The 23,920-nt window shown below is 42.9% G+C and overlaps 1 protein-coding gene across 1 annotated transcript in view; it reads right to left on the bottom strand.

Annotated features, from left to right (window-relative positions):
- LOC129814546 (semaphorin-6B-like) overlaps positions 1–23,920 on the bottom strand; it is a 71,578-nt gene that overhangs the window by 28,913 nt on the left and 18,745 nt on the right. Inside the window, exon 2 of the mRNA XM_055867721.1 lies at positions 142–265. Within this exon, the coding sequence (XP_055723696.1) occupies positions 142–265 (124 nt within the window). The remainder of the gene's footprint in view (positions 1–141; positions 266–23,920) is intronic.

Here is a 23,920-nt window from a genome sequence, read left to right as displayed (position 1 = left end):
AGCACACACACACACACACACACACACACACACACACACACACACACACACACACACACACACACACACACACACACACACACACACACACACACACACACACACACACACACACACACACACACACACACACACACATACCCTCTAAGGGAGCGTAGCTGAGCGGACCGGGCTCCTCTGGGAAAGAACTGTGAGCCAATCGGAGGAGAAGGAGGAGAAACGTGAGGGGAGAGGCCATGGTTGTCATGGCAGCACAGCACGGGCACTAGAAAGGGAAAGAAAGAGAGGAGAGAGAGAAGAGAGAATAATCAGTGACCAGTCCTATAGTTGCAAATCACACCGTTCATTATATAGGTGGTGTAGAGAGATATTGATTGCAATAGGTTGCATACACGGGCACACACACATGTACGCAGGCAGGCACAAATGACCTGGCACTAAAGTATGGTCCACAGAGCAGCGTAGACTGGGGAGAAGGCTGCATCAGAGGAGCAGGAGACTAAATGATGCCACCAATATGGCTTTAGCGCAGTGACCATTGTGCCAAATGAAATGCAATGTGCCCTATTGTTTAGAATGGCTACACATTGTAGAGCATTTCCAGCTGAATACGGTGACCTAAGCCATATACCACCCCAGAGTCCTATATAGAGAGAAGAGGCTACTGCTATAGAGGGATCCCTACAGGGCCATACACCATAACATCCTATATAACAGAGAAGCTGGGCCCTATAGCAAACCCTCCAAAAAGGTGAAAGACTGAAGGCAGCTGGAGAACATCAGACAAGCTGAGTGAAGTCACAGATAAGCTGGACAATATCTCCATGTACTATATAGAGCCCAATGCTTGGTAATGTACTCTATAGAGCCCAATGCTTGGTAATGGATTCTATAGAGCCCAATGCTTGGTAATGTATTCTATAGAGCCCAATGCTTGGTAATGTACTCTATAGAGCCCAATGCTTGGTAATGTATTCTATAGAGCCCAATGCTTGGTAATGTACTCAATAGAGCCCAATGCTTGGTAATGTACTCTATAGAGCCCAATGCTTTGTAATGTATTCAATAGAGCCCAATGCTTGGTAATGTACTCTATAGAGCCCAATGCTTGGTAATGTATTCTATAGAGCCCAATGCTTGGTAATGTATTCTATAGAGCCCGATGCTTGGTAATGTACTCTATAGAGTCCAATGCTTTGTAATGTATTCAATAGAGCCCAAAGCTTGGTAATGTACTCTATAGAGCCCAATGCTTTGTAATGTATTCTATAGAGCCCAATGCTTGGTAATGTATTATATAGAGCCCAATGCTTGGTAATGTACTCTATAGAGTCCAATGCTTGGTAATGTACTCTATAGAGCCCAATGCTTGGTAATGTATTCTATAGAGCCCAATGCTTGGTAATGTACTCTATAGAGCCCAATGCTTTGTAATGTATTCAATAGAGCCCAATGCTTGGTAATGTACTCTATAGAGTCCAATGCTTTGTAATGTATTCAATAGAGCCCAATGCTTGGTAATGTACTCTATAGAGCCCAATGCTTTGTAATGTATTCAATAGAGCTCAATGCTTGGTAATGTACTCTATAGAGCCCAATGCTTTGTAATGTATTCAATAGAGCCCAATGCTTGGTAATGTACTCTATAGAGCCCAATGTTTGGTAATGTACTCTATAGAGCCCAATGCTTTGTAATGTATTCTATAGAGCCCAATGCTTGGCAATGTACTCTATAGAGCCCAATGCTTTGTAATGTATTCAATAGAGCCCAATGCTTGGTAATGTACTCTATAGAGCCCAATGCTTTGTAATGTATTCAATAGAGCCCAATGCTTGGTAATGTACTCTATAGAGCCCAATGCTTGGTAATGTATTCTATAGAGCCCAATGCTTGGTAATGTATTCTATAGAGCCCGATGCTTGGTAATGTACTCTATAGAGTCCAATGCTTTGTAATGTATTCAATAGAGCCCAAAGCTTGGTAATGTACTCTATAGAGCCCAATGCTTTGTAATGTATTCTATAGAGCCCAATGCTTGGTAATGTATTATATAGAGCCCAATGCTTGGTAATGTACTCTATAGAGTCCAATGCTTGGTAATGTACTCTATAGAGCCCAATGCTTGGTAATGTATTCTATAGAGCCCAATGCTTGGTAATGTACTCTATAGAGCCCAATGCTTTGTAATGTATTCAATAGAGCCCAATGCTTGGTAATGTACTCTATAGAGTCCAATGCTTTGTAATGTATTCAATAGAGCCCAATGCTTGGTAATGTACTCTATAGAGCCCAATGCTTTGTAATGTATTCAATAGAGCTCAATGCTTGGTAATGTACTCTATAGAGCCCAATGCTTTGTAATGTATTCAATAGAGCCCAATGCTTGGTAATGTACTCTATAGAGCCCAATGTTTGGTAATGTACTCTATAGAGCCCAATGCTTTGTAATGTATTCTATAGAGCCCAATGCTTGGCAATGTACTCTATAGAGCCCAATGCTTTGTAATGTATTCAATAGAGCCCAATGCTTGGTAATGTACTCTATAGAGCCCAATGTTTGGTAATGTATTCAATAGAGCCCAATGCTTGGTAATGTACTCTATAGAGCCCAATGTTTGGTAATGTACTCTATAGAGCCCAATGCTTGGTAATGTACTCTATAGAGCCCAATGCTTTGTAATGTATTCAATAGAGCCCAATGCTTGGTAATGTACTCTATAGAGCCCAATGTTTGGTAATGTTCTCTATAGAGCCCAATGTTTGGTAATGTACTCTATAGAGCCCAATGCTTTGTAATGTATTCTATAGAGCCCAATGCTTTGTAATGTATTCAATAGAGCCCAATGCTTGGTAATGCACAACAATACTAGTCATTCAGTTGAGGCTCTTATCCGGACAAACTTCTCTTTCCCGTCTCTCTCACATACACGTATGCGCACGCACGCTCACACACACTGCAGGGGTGAAACAGTGAAATGTGGGCATCCACCCAGCAATGCATCAATCAACAGATTGCTCTTTATAAAACAAGAGCTGACTTACTGCCACACATAAATAATGAGAGAGATTGGCTGACACTCTCTTAGCTCAGGTATCAGGCGCAGGGTTGGGCTCAGATCCATTTCAACTCAGTCAATTCAAGAATTTTATTGAAATTCTTTATGAAAAACTTTAGAGGGAAAATAGTAGAGACATTTAATTTCATGAATGATTTTTCTCTAATAGCCCTTATGCACATTCCATGATCGAACGTTCTAAACACACTTCCTATCGGTGTGGCAATTTCCGGTCAGTCTAGTTGTTATCGACGAAATAACGTTACTACCACTATGTCACAGTGGTGTCTTCAGGACTTGCCTCAAATTAATATTAATGATGTACATCGAATTGTTAACTCAGCCTCCGAGACTCCAGCTAGCAAGAATGAAAAGGGTTACAAGATGTATTTAGGAAGCTCCATAGACAACTATGAAGGTACCAAGTCAGTGACAGATATAACGTTAGCTAGCTACAATCATTAGCTAGCTAATTTAACTATTAACTGTAGCTAGTTAGTTACTTCGTAAAATGATGGAACGTTGACAGAATCTACCTGAGAATGTGTGTATTTTCGTTAACTTTGTTAAGTTATGCTTGCTAGCTAAAAATAATTGTTATTCATGTCTTCTACACAGTATCTAACAAAGATACATTGACAGGGGAGATCACCGTGAGGGCTGCCTGTCACAGGTCCATGAGGAAGAGTGAAAAGCCACACAGCATGAGAGTAGGGAAAGGTTATAGATAGCTACTAGGGACCTTGAACATCTCCTGTGGGACACTGTCAACATGGTCAAAATGTGTTGGAGACAGTGTCAACGTTTAATCTTATCAGTAGATAGATATTAATGATGGGTCCCAATCCCAATTTAGAATTGCCCACGTAACAGGTTATTTGGTAAATATCTGTTGATGCAGTGTTTGGTAATTGTGTTACTGAGACACAATGTATTCCTGTATAGTTAAATGAGCCCCTAGTTAAGAAGACTAGACACTACTATGTTTGTTATTTATGGGCCGCATCATTCTTGTTTCTCACTTCAGTCTTATCTTCACAGATGGTGTTAAAGCACTCCGTACCAGTGATAGTGGTCCAAAGTCACTGCTCCTGTGTTACAGGAAGTGCTCTGTGCAATCATCTGGTGGCCCTTCTTTACCAGACAGCGCACTACTCTCAACTAAACATTCCTGCTGCACCACCAGTTCACAGCTGCACAGACACAGAACAGCATTGGCACTAGCCAGGAACACTTGTGAGTCTATCAATATCCATAAAAAAAATGCACCTGAAAAGTATTCAGCCTATGTAACAGTAAATTCTTGTTAATTAGGGTGTGAAACCAGGTCCGGTTGATGGGATAGAGTTCAGTAAACCTACTAACTCGTGTGCTGATGGAATAAGGTAAGTTGGACGTGACAGAGTCTGGAGAGGCCGTGGAGAACGTTCTGCTGCCTGCAACATCCTCCAGCATGACCGGTTTGGCGGTGGGTCAGTCATGGTGTGGGGTGGCATTTCTTTGTGGGGCCTCGCCAGAGGTAGCCTGACTGCCATTAGGTACCGAGATGAGATCCTCAGAGCCCTTGTGAGACCATATGCTGACACATGCACATTTGGGGCCTGCTGGAGGTCATTTTGCAGGGCTCTGGCAGTGCAACTCCTTGCACAAAGGCGGAGGTAGCGGTCCTGCTGCTGGGTTGTTGCCCTCCTACGGCCTCCTCCACGTCTCCTGATGTACTGGCCTGTCTCCTGGTAGCGCCTCCATGCTCTGGACACTACGCTGACAGACACAGCAAACCTTCTTGCCACAGTTCACATTGATGTGCCAGCCTGGATGAGCTGCACTACCTGAGCCACTTGTGTGGATTGTAGACTCCGTCTCATGTTACCACTAGAGTGAGAGTACCACCAGCATTCAAAAGTGACCAAAACATCAGCCAGGAAGCATAGGAACTGAGAAGTGGTCTGTGGTCACCACCTGCAGAATCACTCCTTTATTGGGGGTGTCTTGCTAATTGCCTATAATTTCCACCTTTTGTCTATTCCATTTGCACAACAGCATGTGCAATTTATTGTCAATCAGTGTTGCTTCCTAAGTGGACAGTTTGATTTCACAGAAGTGTGATTGACTTGGAGTTACATTGTGTTGTTTAAGTATTCCCTTTATTTTTTTGAGCAGTGTATAATCTATAAATCTGTATATTTTAATTCATTGTATTTGAACTTTCGGGCTTGTGCTGTTTCTGGAAAAGTTACATGAGTCTTTGTCATAGTAATCTCTCCAACCTGATGTTAAGGTTTTAAAATGCTTTGCAGAAGTTCTCTCTACAAAGCACTCAGTGGATACATGCCTGACATGGACCTTCTCGCGTCTCAGAAACATATGCCAACTTTTCTCCACTTACTGCCCCTCTTGTGACAACAATGTAAATGTCAGCTGACGTGCCCCTGGTTGAGTCCGCCTTTGGGCCAGTGCAAGCCGGCAGTGTTCTGTCCTATCAGCTTCCACAACCAAAGACCCGTGAAATTGTGAAGATTGCCGATGCCCCTTCTCCACCAATACGTCCATTAGATGGCAACAGGCTTCAGTCTTCCCAGTGTGCTTACATCCTTAGCCATCAAGAGCAGTTCCACCTCAAGGCATTACAGACAACCTACGAGATGTCACACAAAGTCGAGGTTGCTACAAGGGAGCAGAGCAGCAGCCCGGAATGGCATCAGCTCAGGAAAATGAGAATAACATCCTCTCGTTTCCGAGAGGTTTGCCATGTCCGGGGAGAGACCTCAGCTGACCACCTAGCTGAGCGGATGGTCAAGGGATCTGGTATGCAGACCATGGAGATGAAGAGGGGGCTCGCCATGGAGCCAGTGGCTGTACAGGAGTACTGAGTTCTTTCCGTGTGGCTTCGTAGTGCACCCAGATGCTCCGTGGTTAGGATCCTCTCCAGATGGCATCATATTTGATCCCAGTGTGAGACCACACTTTGGACTCTTAGAGCTCAAGTGCCCAAATGTACCAAGTTATGTTGACTGCCCTTACCTGAAGATACAGAATGGAGAGCTGAAGTTGAAGAGATCTCATGCTTACTACTGGCAGGTGCAAGGTCAAATCCTTCTCACAGGTTGTAGCTGGTGTGACTTTGTCATCTGTACACAGGAGGACATCCTAGTTGAAAGGATATATAAAGATCTACAGGTTGTAGCTGGTGTGACTTTGTCATCTGTGCACAGGAGGACATCCTAGTTGAAAGGATATATAAAGATCTACAGGTTGTAGCTGGTGGGACTTTGTCATCTGTACACAGGAGGACATCCTAGTTGAAAGGATATATAAAGATCTACAGGTTGTAGCTGGTGTGACTTTGTCATCTGTACACAGGAGGACATCCTAGTTGAAAGGATATATAAAGATCTACAGGTTGTAGCTGGTGTGACTTTGTCATCTGTACACAGGAGGACATCCTAGTTGAAAGGATATATAAAGATCTACAGGTTGTAGCTGGTGTGACTTTGTCATCTGTGCACAGGAGGACATCCTAGTTGAAAGGATATATAAAGATCTACAGGTTGTAGCTGGTGTGACTTTGTCATCTGTGCACAGGAGGACATCCTAGTTGAAAGGATATATAAAGATCTACAGGTTGTAGCTGGTGTGACTTTGTCATCTGTGCACAGGAGGACATCCTAGTTGAAAGGATATATAAAGATCTACAGGTTGTAGCTGGTGTGACTTTGTCATCTGTGCACAGGAGGACATCCTAGTTGAAAGGATATATAAAGATCTACAGGTTGTAGCTGGTGTGACTTTGTCATCTGTGCACAGGAGGACATCCTAGTTGAAAGGATATATAAAGATCTACAGGTTGTAGCTGGTGTGACTTTGTCATCTGTACACAGGAGGACATCCTAGTTGAAAGGATATATAAAGATCTACAGGTTGTAGCTGGTGTGACTGTCATCTGTGCACAGGAGGACATCCTAGTTGAAAGGATATATAAAGATCTACAGGTTTCAAAAACTATAAGAGAGAAGGTTGACCACTTGTATGTTTACCACAACTTGCAGAAGTGTCTATCTCACACCTGAATGGATCCCCTGCATGGGTGCCAAGTTTAGTGGTTTTATGAAAAATAAGTATTGATGTTCTTGTGAAGAAATCTACAGTAGAATAGATTTGTTGAAAAAATATATATTTCAGCAAATGTTCAACAGTTCAGTTAATCAATTACACATCTCTACATTGTATTCAATCTTGCATTCTGGCTATTCTGTGTTTACTTGATTTATTTCCCTCGCCCCTGTTACTCAGTGCCTAATTAAAGCCAATACAAGCTCCACACAAACTGATATTCACTACAACACAAATGATTGATGCATGTCGTAGATAAACAAATTATTATTTTGCTACTAGGAAATAAAAACATGTACATTTACACTGGCTTGGCCCATGCTCTGGACCGGATCAGAGACAGCACAGTCCATAGGCAGCGCACCTTGTTCTTCAACCCCCTCAGTCGGAGCAGGAGGTTTCAGTCTTCTTTCCCAAACACCAGGTCTCTTTTGAATGTGCCAGTTCCACGCGAAGACAGTAGGAACAACACCTCTTTTTAGGTATTGTCGCCCCCAATTTTTCCCTCAACAAAGTCACTTTTGACGAAATGTGTGCTACACACCTTTGTGTGTTTGGTGACAGTAAAGTTGTCACGACGTACTGCCACCAACCACCTTTTTCTGAGCTCTACATCGACCGGGAAACGATGGAAGCTCACAATACCATTACATTTGGAAGAAACTGAACACAGAGGCACTGAACAATGTTCAGTAGCACCTCCTTCGCGGGGCTGTAATTTAAACGTAGTCATTGCAAACTATTTCAGTCAGAAATGCATGGATGATAGCTCGTAAGCTAATGATAAAAACAATAGCAGAACTCGCTCCGTAAGTCATCAACCCGATTGGAAGTAAATTAGAACGTTGGAGGCGGTATAATGCATAGAGCCTATTGTAATGAAGGTGACCCCAGCCCTGCACAGAGGCACAGCTCCACTTACTCTACAACAGTTCTCACCAGGCTGTTTCACGCCTGTACCATGACTGGACAAGGATTCAGTGCTATGAAAATAACAACTTCTCTATGTCTGTGGATAATAATTGAGGGATATACAGTGCCTTCTTAAAGTATTCACACCACTTGACTTTTTCTACATTTTGTTGTGTTACAGCCTGAATTTAAAATAGATTAAATTGAGTTTTTTTCTCTCACTAGCCTATAGAGTGGAAATAGAGTGTGCAAAGCTGTCATCAAGGGAAAGGGTGGCTACTTTGAAGAATCTCAAATATAAAATATATTTTGATTTGTTTAACACTTTTTTGGTTACTACGTGATTCCATATGTGTTATTTCATAGTTTTACAATGTAGAAAATAGTTAAAATAAAGAAAAACTAATAGGGGTTTCCAAATTTTTGACTGGTACTGTATGTAAATGAGATATTTCTGTATTTCATTTTCAATATATTTGCAAAACTGTCTAAAAATATGTTTTTACTTTGTCATTATGGGCTATTGTGTGTGTAGTTTGGTGAAACATTTAATATATTTAATACATTTTGAAATCAGGCTGTAACACTCCAAAATGTGGGATAAGTCAAGGGGTATCAATACTTTCTGAAGGCACTATAGGAGGGACGATGGAGGAAGATGGAGGGAGGAGGGAGGATGTGAGGAGAGGACAGGGGAGGAAAGGAAATTAAAGGAGAGAAAAGAGTAGAGGAGAGGAAAAGAGAGGACATCAAAGGAAATTAAATGAGTGGAGGGAAGGAGAGGGGGTAGAAAATATCTTGAATTTTTATGAGAACGTGATGGAAGTGTGGATAGAGCGATACGATAAGAAAAAGAGGCATATAAACAGGTTGGCTGACAACATCAGGAAAATGATCTGCACATCGATGTGGCCGGAAAGCGTGCGTTATTATGATCCTGAACGGTCAGATAACTAGCAACAATGACAAGAAGCTGCCATGTTGGGAATTGTAGGTGGCTCGTTTCAGCTCATTGCACTGTTTCTTTAAAAACATATTTTTATACAGTGCATTTGGAAAGTATTCAGACACCTTGACTTTTTCCACATTTTGTTACATTAAAGCCTTATTCTAAAATGTATTAAATTATTTTTTCCCTCGTCAATGTACACACAATACCCCATAATGACAAAGCAAAAACCGATTTTTAGAAATGTTTGAATTTATTCAAATTTATTTCAAATAAAAACCAGAACATTATTTACACGAATATTCAGACCCTTTGCTATGAGACTCGAAATTGAGCTCAGGTGCATCCTGTTTCCATCATCCTTAACCTCTTGACGCTAGGGGTCAGATTTTTTAAATTTTTAAAAATAACGTTCCCAAGGTAAACGGACTATTTCTCAGGTCCAGATCGTAGAATATGCATATAATTTACAGATGCTAGAACATATAACAAAACTGATCCTGCAGGCGAAAACCTGAGAAAATCTAACCCGGAAGTGATTTTTTTTTTTTATCTGTGTTTCCTGGCCCGTCTTTCTTCCATTTAAAGGGGTATCAACCAGATTCCTTTTCCAATGGCATCCTCAGGCTGTGACCAGGTTGTAGACATAGTTTCAGGCTTTTATTTTGAAAAATGAGCGCGATTCTTCAAAACTAGTCAGGTCTCCACTGATTAGTTCCTGCGCGCGAGAGGGTAGCTCTCCATTTTCTTTTTCTCTCTTATTGAATAGGTTACGGTCCGGTTGAAATATTATCGATTATGTTTGTTAAAAACAACCTGAGGATTGATTATAAAAAACATTTGACATGTTTCTACGACCATTACGGATACTTTTTGGAATTTTCGTCGAACGGAACGAGGCTTTGGTTTTCTGAACATAACGCACAACCCAAATGGCGTTTTTTTGTTATAAAAGTAATATTTATCGAACAAAAAGAACATTTGTGTAACTGGGAGTCTCGTGAGTGCAAACATCCGAAGATGATCAAAGGTAAGCGATTAATTTGATTGCTTTTCTGACTTTAGTGACCAAGCTAACCAAGCTAATATAAGGCTAACTGTTCTAGCATTGATTGATACACTCACAAAAGCTTAGATTGCTTTCGTTGCAAAGCATATTTTCAAAATATGACACGATAGGTGGATTAACAACAAGCTAAGCTGTGTTTTGGTCTATTTCACTTGTGATTGCATGATTATAAATATTTTGAGTAATATTTTTGAATCTGATACTTTTGGGAATTTTCTTCTGCCTTTCAGGACCGGAACGAGGCTGTAGTTTTCTGAACATAACGCGCAACCCAAATGGCGTTTTTTTGTTATAAAATAATATTTATCGAACAAAAAGAACATTTATTGTGTAACTGGGAGTCTCGTGAGTGCAAACATCCGAATATTATCAAAGGTAAGCGATTAATTTTATTGCTATTCTGACTTTCGTGACCATGCTAATTTGGGGCTACCTGTTCTAGCATTGATTGATACACTCACAAAAGCTTGGATTTCTTTCTCTGTCAAGCATATTTTCAAAATCTGACATGATAGGTGGATTAACAAGAAGCTAAGCTGTGTTTTGGTATATTTCACTTGGGATTGCATGATTACAAATATTTTTTGTGATATTTTGTGCCCTGCAATTCAGCGGTTGTTTAGAAAATGAATGTCTGCTGAGTGCAACCATATGAAGATTATCTCTACTTCTGACTTGGGAAACTCTTCTACTTGGCTGGTTACAGTTTGTAATGATTTGTCTGCTGGGCTATGTTCTCAAATAATCGTAGGGTATGCTTTCGCCTGTAAAGCATTTTTTAAATCTGACACCGTGGTTGGATTCACAAGAAGTTCATCTTTAAACCTATGTAAAATATGTTTTGTTTTCTGAATTTTTATAATGAGAATTCCTGTATTTGAATTTGGCGCCCAGCAGTTTCACTGGCTGTTGAAGAGGTGGGACGCTAACGTCTCACGTACCCAAGAGAGGTTAACAAAATAATCAAAATAATCTGTTATAATCTCCACCCGGCACAGTCAGAAGAGGACTGGCCACCCCATATAGCCTGGTTCCTCTCTAGGTTTCTTCATAGGTTTTGGCCTTTCTAGGGAGTTTTTCCTAGCCAACGTGCTTCTACACCTGCATTGCTTGCTGTTTGGGGTTTTAGGCTGGGTTTCTGAACAGCACTTTGATATATCAGCTGATGTAACAAGGGCTATATAAATACATTTGATTTGATTTTGATGATTCTTTGGTCGCCTAGTTGAGTCGATAATAAGAAAAAGTCTTTGGATATTACCGGAGGCAAGTCTGCTTCTCATGAAACCTGTCTGATCAAAATGGACCAAACCATAAACATGCTTCTCCAATCTCTTTGCCAGGACTTTGGAATAGATTTTAAAATAGCTGTTCAAAAGTGCTATAGGCCTATAGCTTGAGCATTCAAGAGGCATCTTATCCTTCTTAAGAAGAAGAGAAATTAGGACTGTTTTTTGGTTCCGGTGGAAAGAAACAATTTTTAAAGAGTAGTTTATTGAATTTAAAAGTAATGGGCCAATTAAATCCCAATGAGCTAACAGGAGTTCTGGCAGGATATCGTCCAGGCCTGAGGACATTCTTTCTGCGTAGATAAGGCGGCCAATTTCAATTCATGGATAATCATGGGACATTCAAGTTTTTCGGCTTGTTGTGATGAGAGAGATATATATATATAACTCTCAAGGAGTTAAGATAAGAGGTTAGTAGATCAGGATGGAAAGAAGGTTTGGGTTTGTAAAGATTAGAGTAACATTGAGAAAACACCTGTTAACTGTCATTTGGGAGGGTGAAGAGCATGAGGTTCCTTTGCTGGTGTCGATAGAGGCTAGACGTTCAGATTGTTTAAACTTGAGCACCAAAAGCCCACCATACCCATCTGAATTTTCATAATTTGGTTGTCTAGTATTTTTTTTTTTTAGGGGGTAGATCAGCTTTAATATTGCAGATAGATTGTGGCTTTTATCACTGTAACTGTCTGCATCATTAACCAATCCCCCATACATAGTTTTTTGTAATTATATATATTATTTATTGTTTTCCCCTAACCCTACCCCTAATTGGAGTCAACTAATGGACAACAATATTTAAGTGACCACTTCCAGCTTTTACAGTTGAAGTCGGAAGTTTACATAGACCTTAGCCAAAAACATTTAAACTCAGTTTTTCACAATTCCTGACATTTAATCCTTGTAAAAATTCCCTGTCTTAGGTCAGTTAGGATCACCACTTCATTTTAAGATTTTGAAATGTCAGAACTATAGTAGAGAGAATGATTTATTTCAGCTTTTATGTCTTTCATCACATTCCCAGTGGGTCAGAAGTTTACGTACACTCAGTTAGTGCTTGGTAGCATTGCCTTTAAATTGTTTAACTTGGGTCAAACGTTTCAGGTAGCCTTCCACAAACCTCCCACAATAAGTTGGGTGAATTTTGGACCATTCTTCCTGACAGAGCTGGTGTAACTGAGTCAGGTTTGTAGGCCTTCTTGCTTGCACACACTTTTTCAGTTCTGCCCACAAATTTTCTATAGGATTGAGGTCAGGGCTTTGTGATGGCCACTCCAATATCTTGACTTTGTTGTCCTTAAACCATTTTGCAGCAACTTTGGAAGTATGCTTGGGGTCATTGTCCATTTGGAAGACCCATTTGCGACCAAGCTTTAACTTCCTGACTGATGTCTTAAGATGTTGCTTCAATATATCCCCATAATTTCCCTACCTCATGATGCCATCTATTTTGTGAAGTACACCAGCCCCTCCTGCAGCAAAGCACCCCCACAACATTATGCTGCCACCCCCGTGCTTCTCGGTTGGCATGGTGTTCTTTGGCTTGCAAGCCTCCCCCTTTCTCCTCCAAACATAACGATGGTCATTATGGCCAAACAGTTCTATTTTTGTTTCATCAGACCAGAGGACATTTCTCCAAAAAGTGCGATCTTCGTCCCCATGTTCAGTTGCAAACCGTAGTCTGGCTTTTTTATTGCGGTTTTGGAGCAGTGGCATCTTCCTTGCTGAGCGGCATTTCAGGTTATGTCGATATAGGACTAGTTTTACTGTGGATATAGATACTTTCGTACTCGTTTCCTCCAGCATTTTCACAAGGTCCTTTGCTGTTGTTCTGGGATTGATTTGCACTTTTTTGCAACAAAGTACATTCATCTCAAGGTAGGCCTTGAAATACATCCACAGGTACACCTCTAATTGACTCAAATGATGTCAATTAGCCCATCAGAAGATTCTAAAGCCATGACATCCTTTTCTGGAATTCTTCAAGCTGTTTAAAGGCACAGTCAACTTAGTGTATGTAAACTTCTGACCCACTGGAATTGTGATACAGTGAAATATAAGTGAAATAATCTGTCTGTAAACAATTGTTGGAAAAATTACTTGTCATGCACAAAGTAGATGTCCTAACCGACTTGCCAAAATTATAGTTTGTTTACAAGAAATTTGTGGAGTGGTTGAAAACGATTTTTAATGACTCCAACCTAAGTGTATGTACACTTTCGACTTAAACTGTAGGTCCTGGATGGCAGGAAGCTTTGCCCCGGTGATGTATTGGGCCGTACGCACTACCCTCTGTAGCGCCTTACGGTTGGATGCCGAGCAGTTGCTATATAAGGCAGTGATGCAACCGGTCAGAATGCTCTTGATGGTGCAGCTGTTGAACTTTTTGAGGATCTGGGAACCCATGCCAAATCTTTTCAGTCTCCTGAGGGGGAAAAGGTGTTGTTGTGCGCTCTTCACAACTGTTCTGGTGTGTTTGGATCATGATAGTTCGTTGGCGATGTGGACACCACGGAACTTGAAACTCTCGAACCGCTCCACTACAGCCCCGTCAATGTTAATTGGGGCCTGTTCGGCCCCCCATCTCCTGTAGTCCACGATCATCTCCTTTGTCTTGCTCACATTGAGGTAGAGGTTGTTGTCCTGAAACCACACTGCCAGGTCTCTGACCTCCTCCCTATAGGCTGTCTCATCGTTGTCCGTGATCAGGCCTACCACTGTTGTGTCGTCAGCAAACTTAATGAGGGTGTTGGTGTCGTGCTTGGCCACGCAGTCATGGGTGAACAAGGAGTATAGGAGGGGACTAAGCATGCACCCCTGAGGGGCCCCGGTGTTGAGGATCAGTGTGGCAGATGAGTTGTTACCTACCCTTACCACTTGGGGGCGGCCCATCAGGAAATCCAGGATCCAATTGCAGAAGGATTTAGTCCCAGGGTCATTATTGCCCACAAAGCTCATTAGTAATGAGCTTTGTGGGCAATATGGTGTTGAAGGCTGTAGTCAGAGCAGCATTCTCACATAGGTGTTCCTTTTGTCCAGGTGGGAAAGGGCACTATGGATTGTGACTGTGATTGCGTCATCTGTGGATCTTTTGGGGCGATATGCAAATTGAACTGCCTTTCAAAGCACTTCATGGCTACCAATGTGAGTGCTACGGTGCAGTAGTCATTTAGGCAGGTTACCTTCACATTCTTGTGCATGCTTGAAGCATGTGGGTATTACAGATTCGGTCAGGGAGAGGTTGAAAATGTCAGTGAAGACACTTGCCAGTTGGTCCACGAATGCTCTGAGTACACGTCCTGGTAATCTGTCTGGCCCCGCGGCCTTGTGAATGTTGACCTGTTTAAAGGTCTTGCTCACATCGGCTACGAAGAGCGTGATCAAACAGTCGTCCGGAACAACTGGTGCTCTCATGCATGCTTCAGTGTTGCTTGCTTCGAAGCGAGCAGAAAAGGCATTTAGCTCGTCTGGTAGGCTCGCATCACTGGGCAGCTCGCATCACTGGGCAGCTCCCGGCTGGGTTTCCCTTTGTAGTCCATAATAGTTTTCAAGCCTTGCCACATCCAACGAGCGTCAGAGCTAATGTAGTAGGATTCAATCTTAGTCCTGTACTGACGCTTTGGCTGTTTGATGGTTCGTCTAAGAGCATAGTGGGATTTCTTAAAAGCGTCCAGATTAGTGTCCCGGATATGTACGTACTGTCACTGTGGGGACGACGTCGTCAATGCACTTATTTATGAAGCCGGTGAATGAGGTGATATACTCCTCAATGTCATTGGATGGATCACGGAACAAATTCCAGTCTGTGCTAGCAAAACAGTCCTGTAGCGTAGCATATGCGTCATCTGACCACTTCCATATTGAGCGAGTCACTAGTACATCCTGCTTTACATTTACATTTTACATTTTAGTCATTTAGCAGACGCTCTTATCCATAGCGACTTACAGTATAGTGCATACATTTTATTACATTTTTTACATTTCATTACATTTTACATACTGAGACAAGGATATCCCTACCGGCCAAACCATCCCTAACCCAGACGACGCTATGCCAATTGTGCGTCGCCCCACGGACCTCCCGGTTGCGGCCGGCTGCGACAGAGCCTGGGCGCAAACCCAGCCCAGCCTGGGCGCAAACCCAGCCCAGCCTGGGCGCGAACCTAGAGACTCTGGTGGCGCAGCTAGCACTGCGATGCAGTGCCCTAGACCACTGCGCCACCCTGGAGGCCTTTAGTTTTTGCTTGTAAACAGGAACCAGGAGGATAGAATTATGGTCAGATTTGCCAAATGGAGGGTGAGGGAAAGCTTTGTATGCAGCTCTGTGTGTGGAGTAAAGGTGGTCAAGAGTTTTTTTCCTCTGGTTGCCCATGTGAGATGCTGGTAGAAATGAGGTAAAACGGATTTAAGTTTGCCTGCATTAAAGTCCCCGGCCACTAGGGCGTGAGTTGGGGTGGGCATTCTATGTTTTATGTTTTCTATTTCTGTGTGTTTGGCCGGGTGTGGTTCTCAATCAGAGGCAGCTGTCTATCGTTGTCTCTGATTGAGAACCATACTTAGGTAGCCTTTTCCCACCTGTGTTTTGTGGGTAGTTGTTTTCTGTTTTGTGTTTCTGCACCAGACAGAACTGTTTCGGTTTTGTTCGTTCTCTTTGTTGTTTTTGTTATTCAGTGTTCAGTTTTAATAATAAATCATGAACACTTACCATCCTGCGCTTTGGTCCACTTCTTCATGCAACGATGTCCATGACAAAGGTACTTTACCTCAGGCGAGCAATACCTCAACACTTCTTTAATATTAGATATCGTGCACCAGTAGTTATTGACAAATAGACGCACACCCCCACCCCTCGTCTTACCAGACGTAGCTGCTCTGTCCTGCCGATGCACAGAAAACACAGCCAGCTCTATGTTATCCGCGTCGTCGTTCTGCCACGAATCTGTGAAACATATTACAGTTTTTAATGTCCCGTTGATAGAATAGTCTCAACCGTAGATCATCCAGTTTGGTTTCCAGTGATTGCAAGTTGGCCAGTAGATCCGATTGTAATGGCAATTTACTCACTAACCTCTGTATCCTCACAAGGCACCTCAACCTTCTCCCTTGGTATCTCTGCCTTTTCTTCATGTGAATGACAGGGATTTGGGCCTGTTCCTCGGATAGCAGTGTATCGTTCGCATCGGACTCATTAAAGAAAAACTCTTCGTCCAGCCCGAGGTGAGTAATCGCTGTTCTGATGTCCAAAAGCACTTTCAGTCATAAGAGACAGACGTAGCAACTTTATGTACAAAATAAGTTACAAACTACAAGCAATGCGAAAAAAACAAACAAAATAGCACAGTTGGTTAGGAGTCCGTAAAACGGCAGCCGTCCCCTCTGGCGCCATTATTTCCTCACACAGGAAGCGGTATAGGTCCTAATCTAGGGACTTGTCATCTCTCGTCTGCACAACTCTCTGTTGGCTGGGCTCCCTGCTTGTGCCATCAAACACCTGCAACTTATCCAGAATGCAGCAGCCTGCCTGGTTTTCAAGCGCTCTAAGTTCTCCCATGTCACCTCGCTCCCACACACATGCCACAGACTTCAAGTCGAAGCTAGCATCATCTTCAAGAGCCTGGTCCCTGCCCATCTTTCGAAAACATCTGAAACACTGCCTCTTTGTAGAGTTTCTTAAATTACTATCACTTCTCTTTTCCTACCAGCACTGACTTTGCTGATAAATACTTTGTTGAGTGAAAATGTACTTGATACAATTGTGATATGTGTTGTCTCACCTAGCTATCTTAATGAACTTCTTTGGGACTGGGGGGCAGTATTGAGTAGCTTGGATAATAAGGTGCCCAGAGTAAACTGCCTGCTACTCAGGCCCAAAAGCTAGAATATGCATATAATTTGTAGATTTGGATAGAAAACAATCTGCAGTTTCTAAAACTGTTTGAATGATGTCTGTGAGTATAACAGAACTCATATGGCAGGCAAAAACCTGAGAAAAAAACAACCAGGAAGTGGGAAATCTGAGGTTTGTAGTTTTTCAAGTCATTGCCTATCGAATATACAGTGTCTATGGGGTCATATTGCACTTCCTAAGGCTTCCACTAGATTTTAACAGTATTTAGAACCTTGTTTGAGGCTTCTACTGTGAAGGGGGAGAGAATGAGAGCTGTTTCAACCAGATGTCTGGCTGAGTGCCATGAGCTCAGACTCGCATGCACCCGTGAGAGTTAGCTGTGTTCCATTGCATTTCTAAAAACAAAGAAATTGTCCGGTTGAAACGTTATTGAAGATTTATGATAAAAACATCCTAAAGATTGATTCTATACATCGTTTGACATGTTTCTACGAACTGTAATATGACTTTCGTCTGAACTTTCGCCTGGACTTGCCCGCACCTCGTGAGTTTGGATTTGTGAACTAAACGCGTAAACAAAAGGGAGGTATTTGGACATAAATGATGGCCTTTATCAAACAAAACAAACATTTATTGTGGAACTGTGATTCCTGGGAGTGCATTCTGATGAAGATCATCAAAGGTAAGTTAATATTTATAATGCTATTTCTGACTTTTGTGACACCTCTCCTTCTTTGGAAAATGGCTGTATGTTTTTCTGTGGCTTGGTGCTGACCAAACATAATCGCAAGTTGTGCTTTCGCCGTAAAGCCTTTTTGAAATCTGACACAGCGGTTGCATTAAGGAGAAGTTTATCTATATTTCCATGCATAACACTTGTATCTTTTATCAATGTTTATTATGAGTATTTCTGTAATTTGATGTGGCTCTCTGCACTTTCAACGGATGTTTGTTTGAGACAATGCATTTCTGACCATAACACACCAATTTCAAATGAGGTTTTGGACATAAAGAATAACTTTATCGAACAAAACACACATTTATTGTGTAACATGAAGTCCTGTGAGTGCCATCTGATGAAGATCATACAAGGTTAGTGATTAATTTAATCGCTATTTCTGACTTTTGTGAGGGCTCTCCTTGGCTGGAAAATGGCTTTATGGTTTTCTGTGACTAGGTGCTGACCTAACATAATCGTTTGGTGTGCTTTCGCCGTAAAGCCTCTTTGAAATCGGACACTATGGCTGGATTTACAAGAAGTTTATCTTTAGAATGGTGTAAAATACTTGTATGTTTGAGGAATATTAATTATGGGATTTCTGTTGTTTTGAATTTGGCGCCCTGCAATTTCACTGGCTGTTGTCGACGCTAGCGTCCCACACATCCCAGAGAGATGAATGCACTAACTGTAAGTCACTCTGGATAACATCGTCTGTTAAATGACAAAAATGTAAATGTAAATGTCTTGTTTTGAGTTGAGTTGCTTTGACTGATGTCATGTCTATGCTAATATGGTAAATATTCACTAGTTAGCTAACCAACAACTGTAACTACAGTATGTATTTGAAAGACAAGGGCTCACTGTGCAAATGTATTTATGTTTTCAATAAACATTTAGAGACTAAGTATAGTTTACAGTCTAAGCCAACCCCGTCATTTTGGCCTCATAGTTGCTAAACAACCAACCCGTCTATAAGAGCTCAATATTTATGTTGTTCAAATCATATTGATTCACCTCAGTAATCCCCCTTCCCCCTATCATGTCTCTCCCCTCCTCTCTATCATGTTCCCCGCTCCTCCCTATCATATCCCCCTTCCTCCCTCCCTCCCTGTCATATCCCCCCTCCTCCCTCCTCCCTGTCATATCCCCCTCCTCCCAATCGTGTCGCCCTTCCTCCCTCACCCTATCATGTCCCCCTCCTCCATATCATGCCCCCCTCTCCTCCTCCCCCCCTTCCTGTCCTCCATCCCCCTAACATGCCCCCCCCACCTTCCTCCCTCCCACTATCATGTTCTCCATCCCCCTATCATGTCCCCCACTCCTCTCTCCTCCCTCCCACTATCATGTCCTCCATCCCCCTATCATGTACCCCCTCCTCCCTCCCCCTATCATGTTCCCCTCTCCTCTCTCCTCCCTCCCCTTATCATGTCCCCCCCTCCTCCTCTCTCCTCCCTACCTCCCTTCCCCACCCTCCCTCAAAAACAGTAATTGGAGAGACAGTATGGAACATTGAAAGGTACATTGATTATTTACTAAGTTAATAAGCAGTTATTATTGGATGCATGCACACATACACATTGTAAACTCCGAAAGACAAGCGAAAGAGCGAAAGCAATCAGAGTGACACCAGATTACAGGGGAATGATGTAGGGGGAGGGGAGATTACAGGAAATTGTGGGGTGTATTGGTGTTGATCCCCTTAGGAGAAGGTACCCTCAAAATGGACGATGGAATAGAGGTTATGTGATGGTTCATAAGCCTTTGGAACTACACTGAACAAAAATATAAACGCAACATGCAACAATTTCAAAGATTTTACAGTTCATTTAAGAAAATCTGTCAATTTATATCAATTCATTAGTCCCTAATTTACGGATTTCACATTACTGGGAATACGGATATACATCTGTTGGTCACAGATACAGTACCTTAAAAAAAGGTTGGAGTGTGGATCAGAAAATCAGTCAGTATCTGCTGTGACCACCATTTGCTGTGACCACCAGTGCGACACATCGCCTTCGCATAGAGTTGATCAGGCTGCTGATTGTGACCTGTGGAATGTTGTCCCACTCCTCTTCAATGGCTGTGCTGGTTATTGGCGGGAACTGGAGCACGCTATCGTACACTTAGATCTGGAGCATCCCAAAGATGCTCAATGGGGGACATGTCTGGTGAGTATGCAGGCCATTGAAGAACTGGGACATTTTCAACTCCCAGGAATTGAGTACAGATCCTTGTGACATGGGGCCGTGCATTATCATGCTAAAAAATGAAGTGATGGCGATGGATGAATGGTACGACAATGGTCCTAAGGATTTCGTCACGGTATCTCTGTACATTTAGTGTAGCGGGGTGTGTAATGTGCGGCAGAGAATTCAGGCGCAGGAGAGCAGAACTTGGTAATAACCTGAGATTTTTTAAGCAAAACCAACGGCATCAGAACAACAAGAATAAATGGGCACGAAACAACCCGTTGTGCGCTCCCGGAGAACGTGCACAAGTACTACAATAAACAAACCAGGTGTGTGGAAAAACAAAACAAAACAAAACAAATGGAAAATGAAAAGTGGATCGGCGATGGCTAGAAGACTGGCGACGCCGACCGCCGAAAGCCGCCCGAACAAGGAGAGGACCCGACTTCAGCGGAAGTCGTGACTTTCAGATTGCCATCGATAAAATGCAATTGTGTTTGTAGCTTATGCCTGCCCATACCATAACCCCACTGCCACCACGGGGCACTCTGTTCACAACATTGACATCAGCAAACCACCAAATGACGCCATACACGCTGTCTGCCATCTGCCCGGTATAGTTGAAATGGTACTGTTGAAACCGGGATTCATCCGTGAAGAGCACACTTCTCCAGCGTACCAGTGGCCATCGAAGGTGAGCATTTCCCCCTGAAGTCGGTTATGATGCCGAGCTGCAGTCAGGTCAAAACCCTGGTGAGGACTACGAGCACGCAGATGAGATACCCTGAGATGGTTTCTGACAGTTTTAGCAGAAATTCTTAGGTTGAGCAAACCAACAGTTTCATCAGCTGCCCGGATGGCTGGTCTCAGACGATCCCGCAGGTAAAGAAGTCGGATGTGGAAGTCCTGGGCTGGCGTGGTTACACGTGGTCTGCTGTTGTGAAGCCGGTTGCATGTACTGCCAAATTCTCCAAAATGACATCGGAGGCCACTTAATTACATTTACATTTAAGTCATTTAGCAGACGCTCTTATCCAGAGCGACTGAAATTCTCTGGCAACAGCTCTGATGGACATTCCTGTGTTCAGCTTGCGAATTGCATGCTCTCTCAAAACTTGAGACATCTGTGGCATTGTGTTGTGTGACAAAACTGCACATTTAGAGTAGACTTTTATTGTCCCCAGCACAAGGTGCACCTATGTAGTGATCGTGCTGTTTAATCAGCTTCTTGATATGCCACACCTGGGAGATGGGAGTAGCTTTTTGTGCATATGAAACATTTCCGGGATCTTTTATTTCAGCTCATGAAACATGGGACCAACACTTTACATGTTGCGTTTATATTTCTGTTCAGTGTAGCTCATTGAAGTCTACTGATGATGAATCACACGCACATACACACACACACACAACCACACACACACAGACACACACAAACACACACAAACACACACAGACACAAACAAACACGCACAAACATACGCAAACACACACAGGCACAAACACACACAAACACACACACACACAGACAAAAACACAGACGCACACACACACAAACACACACAGGCACAACCACACAAACACACACAGACACAACCACACACACACACACACACACACACAGGCACAAACACACAAAAACACACAGGCACAAACACACACAGACAAAAACACACACACAAACACAGACAAAAACACACACAAACAGATGCACACACACACACAAACAAACACACACACACGCACACACACACACACACACACACACACACACACACACACAAACAGACACACGCACACAGACGCACACACACAAACATACATAGACGCACACACACACACACACACACACAAGCACACACACAGACACACACACACACAAACAAACAGACACACGCACACAGACACACACACACACACACACATAGACAGACACACACAGACACACACACACACACACACATAGACAGACACACACAGAAACACACACACATACTGCAACAACTCACTAATTAAGCCCCATCATTAGTCAGGTTATTGATCTCTGAGATCCCTCTACAGGTCTGGGCCAACGGCAGTATATATATCGCATAACGCTACTGGCTATCGACGATAGGTCTAGGAGAGTTTATAGACCACTTTTGGCTATCAGTGGTCCTAGGGCAGGAGTTATATCACAACAGGTGATTGGTTTTGTGAAATAGGGACAGTGCTATTGTGCTGATCCCTTTGATATCTGGACCTGCTTTAAAATTGTGTAGGGAAGAATGGGGGTAAGAAAAAAGAAAGAGATAAATAGATGTGTATGTTCAAGTATTTGTTCCATCCCTCCCTTCTGAAGGGTGTAATGACGTGACAGTGACACTGACATGGTTTCTACGGTAACCAGCTGTGGGATTCCAGGATGTAATGAGAGTGACAGTGAAATGTCATACACGCATCGTTTTATCTAAAGCAGCTTAGTCATGCATATGTAACAGTATAACTTTACGGCGTCCCCTCGCCCCGGCACGGGCGCAAACCTGGGACACTCTGCACACATCAACAACAGTCGCCCACGAAGCATCGTTACCCATCGCTCCACAAAGGCCGCGGCCCTTGCAGAGCAAGGGGCAACACTACTTAAGTCTCAGAGCAAGTGACGTAACTGATTGAAATGCTACTAGCGCGTACCCGCTAACTAGCTAGCCATTTCACATCCGTTACACTCACCCCCCTTTCAACCTCCTCCTTTTCCGCAGCAACCAGTGATCCGGGTCACGGCACCAATGCAACAGTTGTAACTTTACATCGTCCCCTCGCCCCGACACGGGCGCGAACCTGGGACCATCTGCACACATCAACAACGGTCGCCCACGAAGCACGGTCGTTACCCATCGCTCCACAAAGGCCGCGGCCCTTGCAGAGCAAGGGGCAACACTACTTAAGTCCCAGAGCAAGTGACGTAACTGATTGAAATGCTACTAGCGCGTACCCGCTAACTAGCTAGCCATTTCACATCCGTTAAACATACATGCCTTTTCGTATGGGTGGCCCGTTCAGCACAGGGAATGTGGAGATCAGGGTTAACTTCTTGCAAAATCAAGCTTCTCTTGGTAATAGCACAGATCCCTCCTAGATCAAGAGCCTTTCTTTGATTGGTCTCTCCATGTTTATTGTTCTTCTTCTGAGGATTTTATATGGCGGTTGGCAACCAAGTTTAAGGTATATTACCGCCATAACTGGACTGGAATGTGGACCTCGTTCATCTTTCAATATACCAGTGTGGGTATATGCTTGTAAAAACCAATGAGTAGATGGGTTCGGCGGGACTAGGCCTACTAGTATCAATAGCTGCATTACTTATCTTTATGAAAAAAAAATGCTACAAAACAAGCGAATGCCTCCATTTAAAGGAAGAAGGTAGGACTCCATTCAACACAAACAGGGTTGGTTGTTTAGGAAGTATTGGCCTGTGGCGTGAAGAGGGCGGCAGCAACAGAAGGCTCTCCATTTCTGTTGGAGCTCAGCATCTTCTCCATCGTGCACCATGATGTTGGAGCTCAGACTGCCACTGTGTCTTGGGCCTCCCCCTCTTTTGTCTACCTTCAATGGTCCAATGGGCAGCTCCTCTTGAAATTGAGTCTGTATGTTTTCTTAGAACGTGCCCAAATGTGTCTCTTGAGAGTACTGTCCGAAACTTTCTCTATTAGTCTGAGAAGGTGTCTGATATTTACAAAACCACGAGGGCCTATTATCTGTATGTTTACTGTGTAAGGCTCAGCCATTTCACACCC

Source organism: Salvelinus fontinalis, chromosome 17 (genome assembly GCF_029448725.1).
Source record: "Salvelinus fontinalis isolate EN_2023a chromosome 17, ASM2944872v1, whole genome shotgun sequence".
Classification (NCBI taxonomy): Eukaryota; Metazoa; Chordata; class Actinopteri; order Salmoniformes; family Salmonidae; genus Salvelinus; species Salvelinus fontinalis.
Note: the sequence above shows the minus strand (reverse complement) of the source record. Positions and strands in the feature narration are given on the sequence as shown.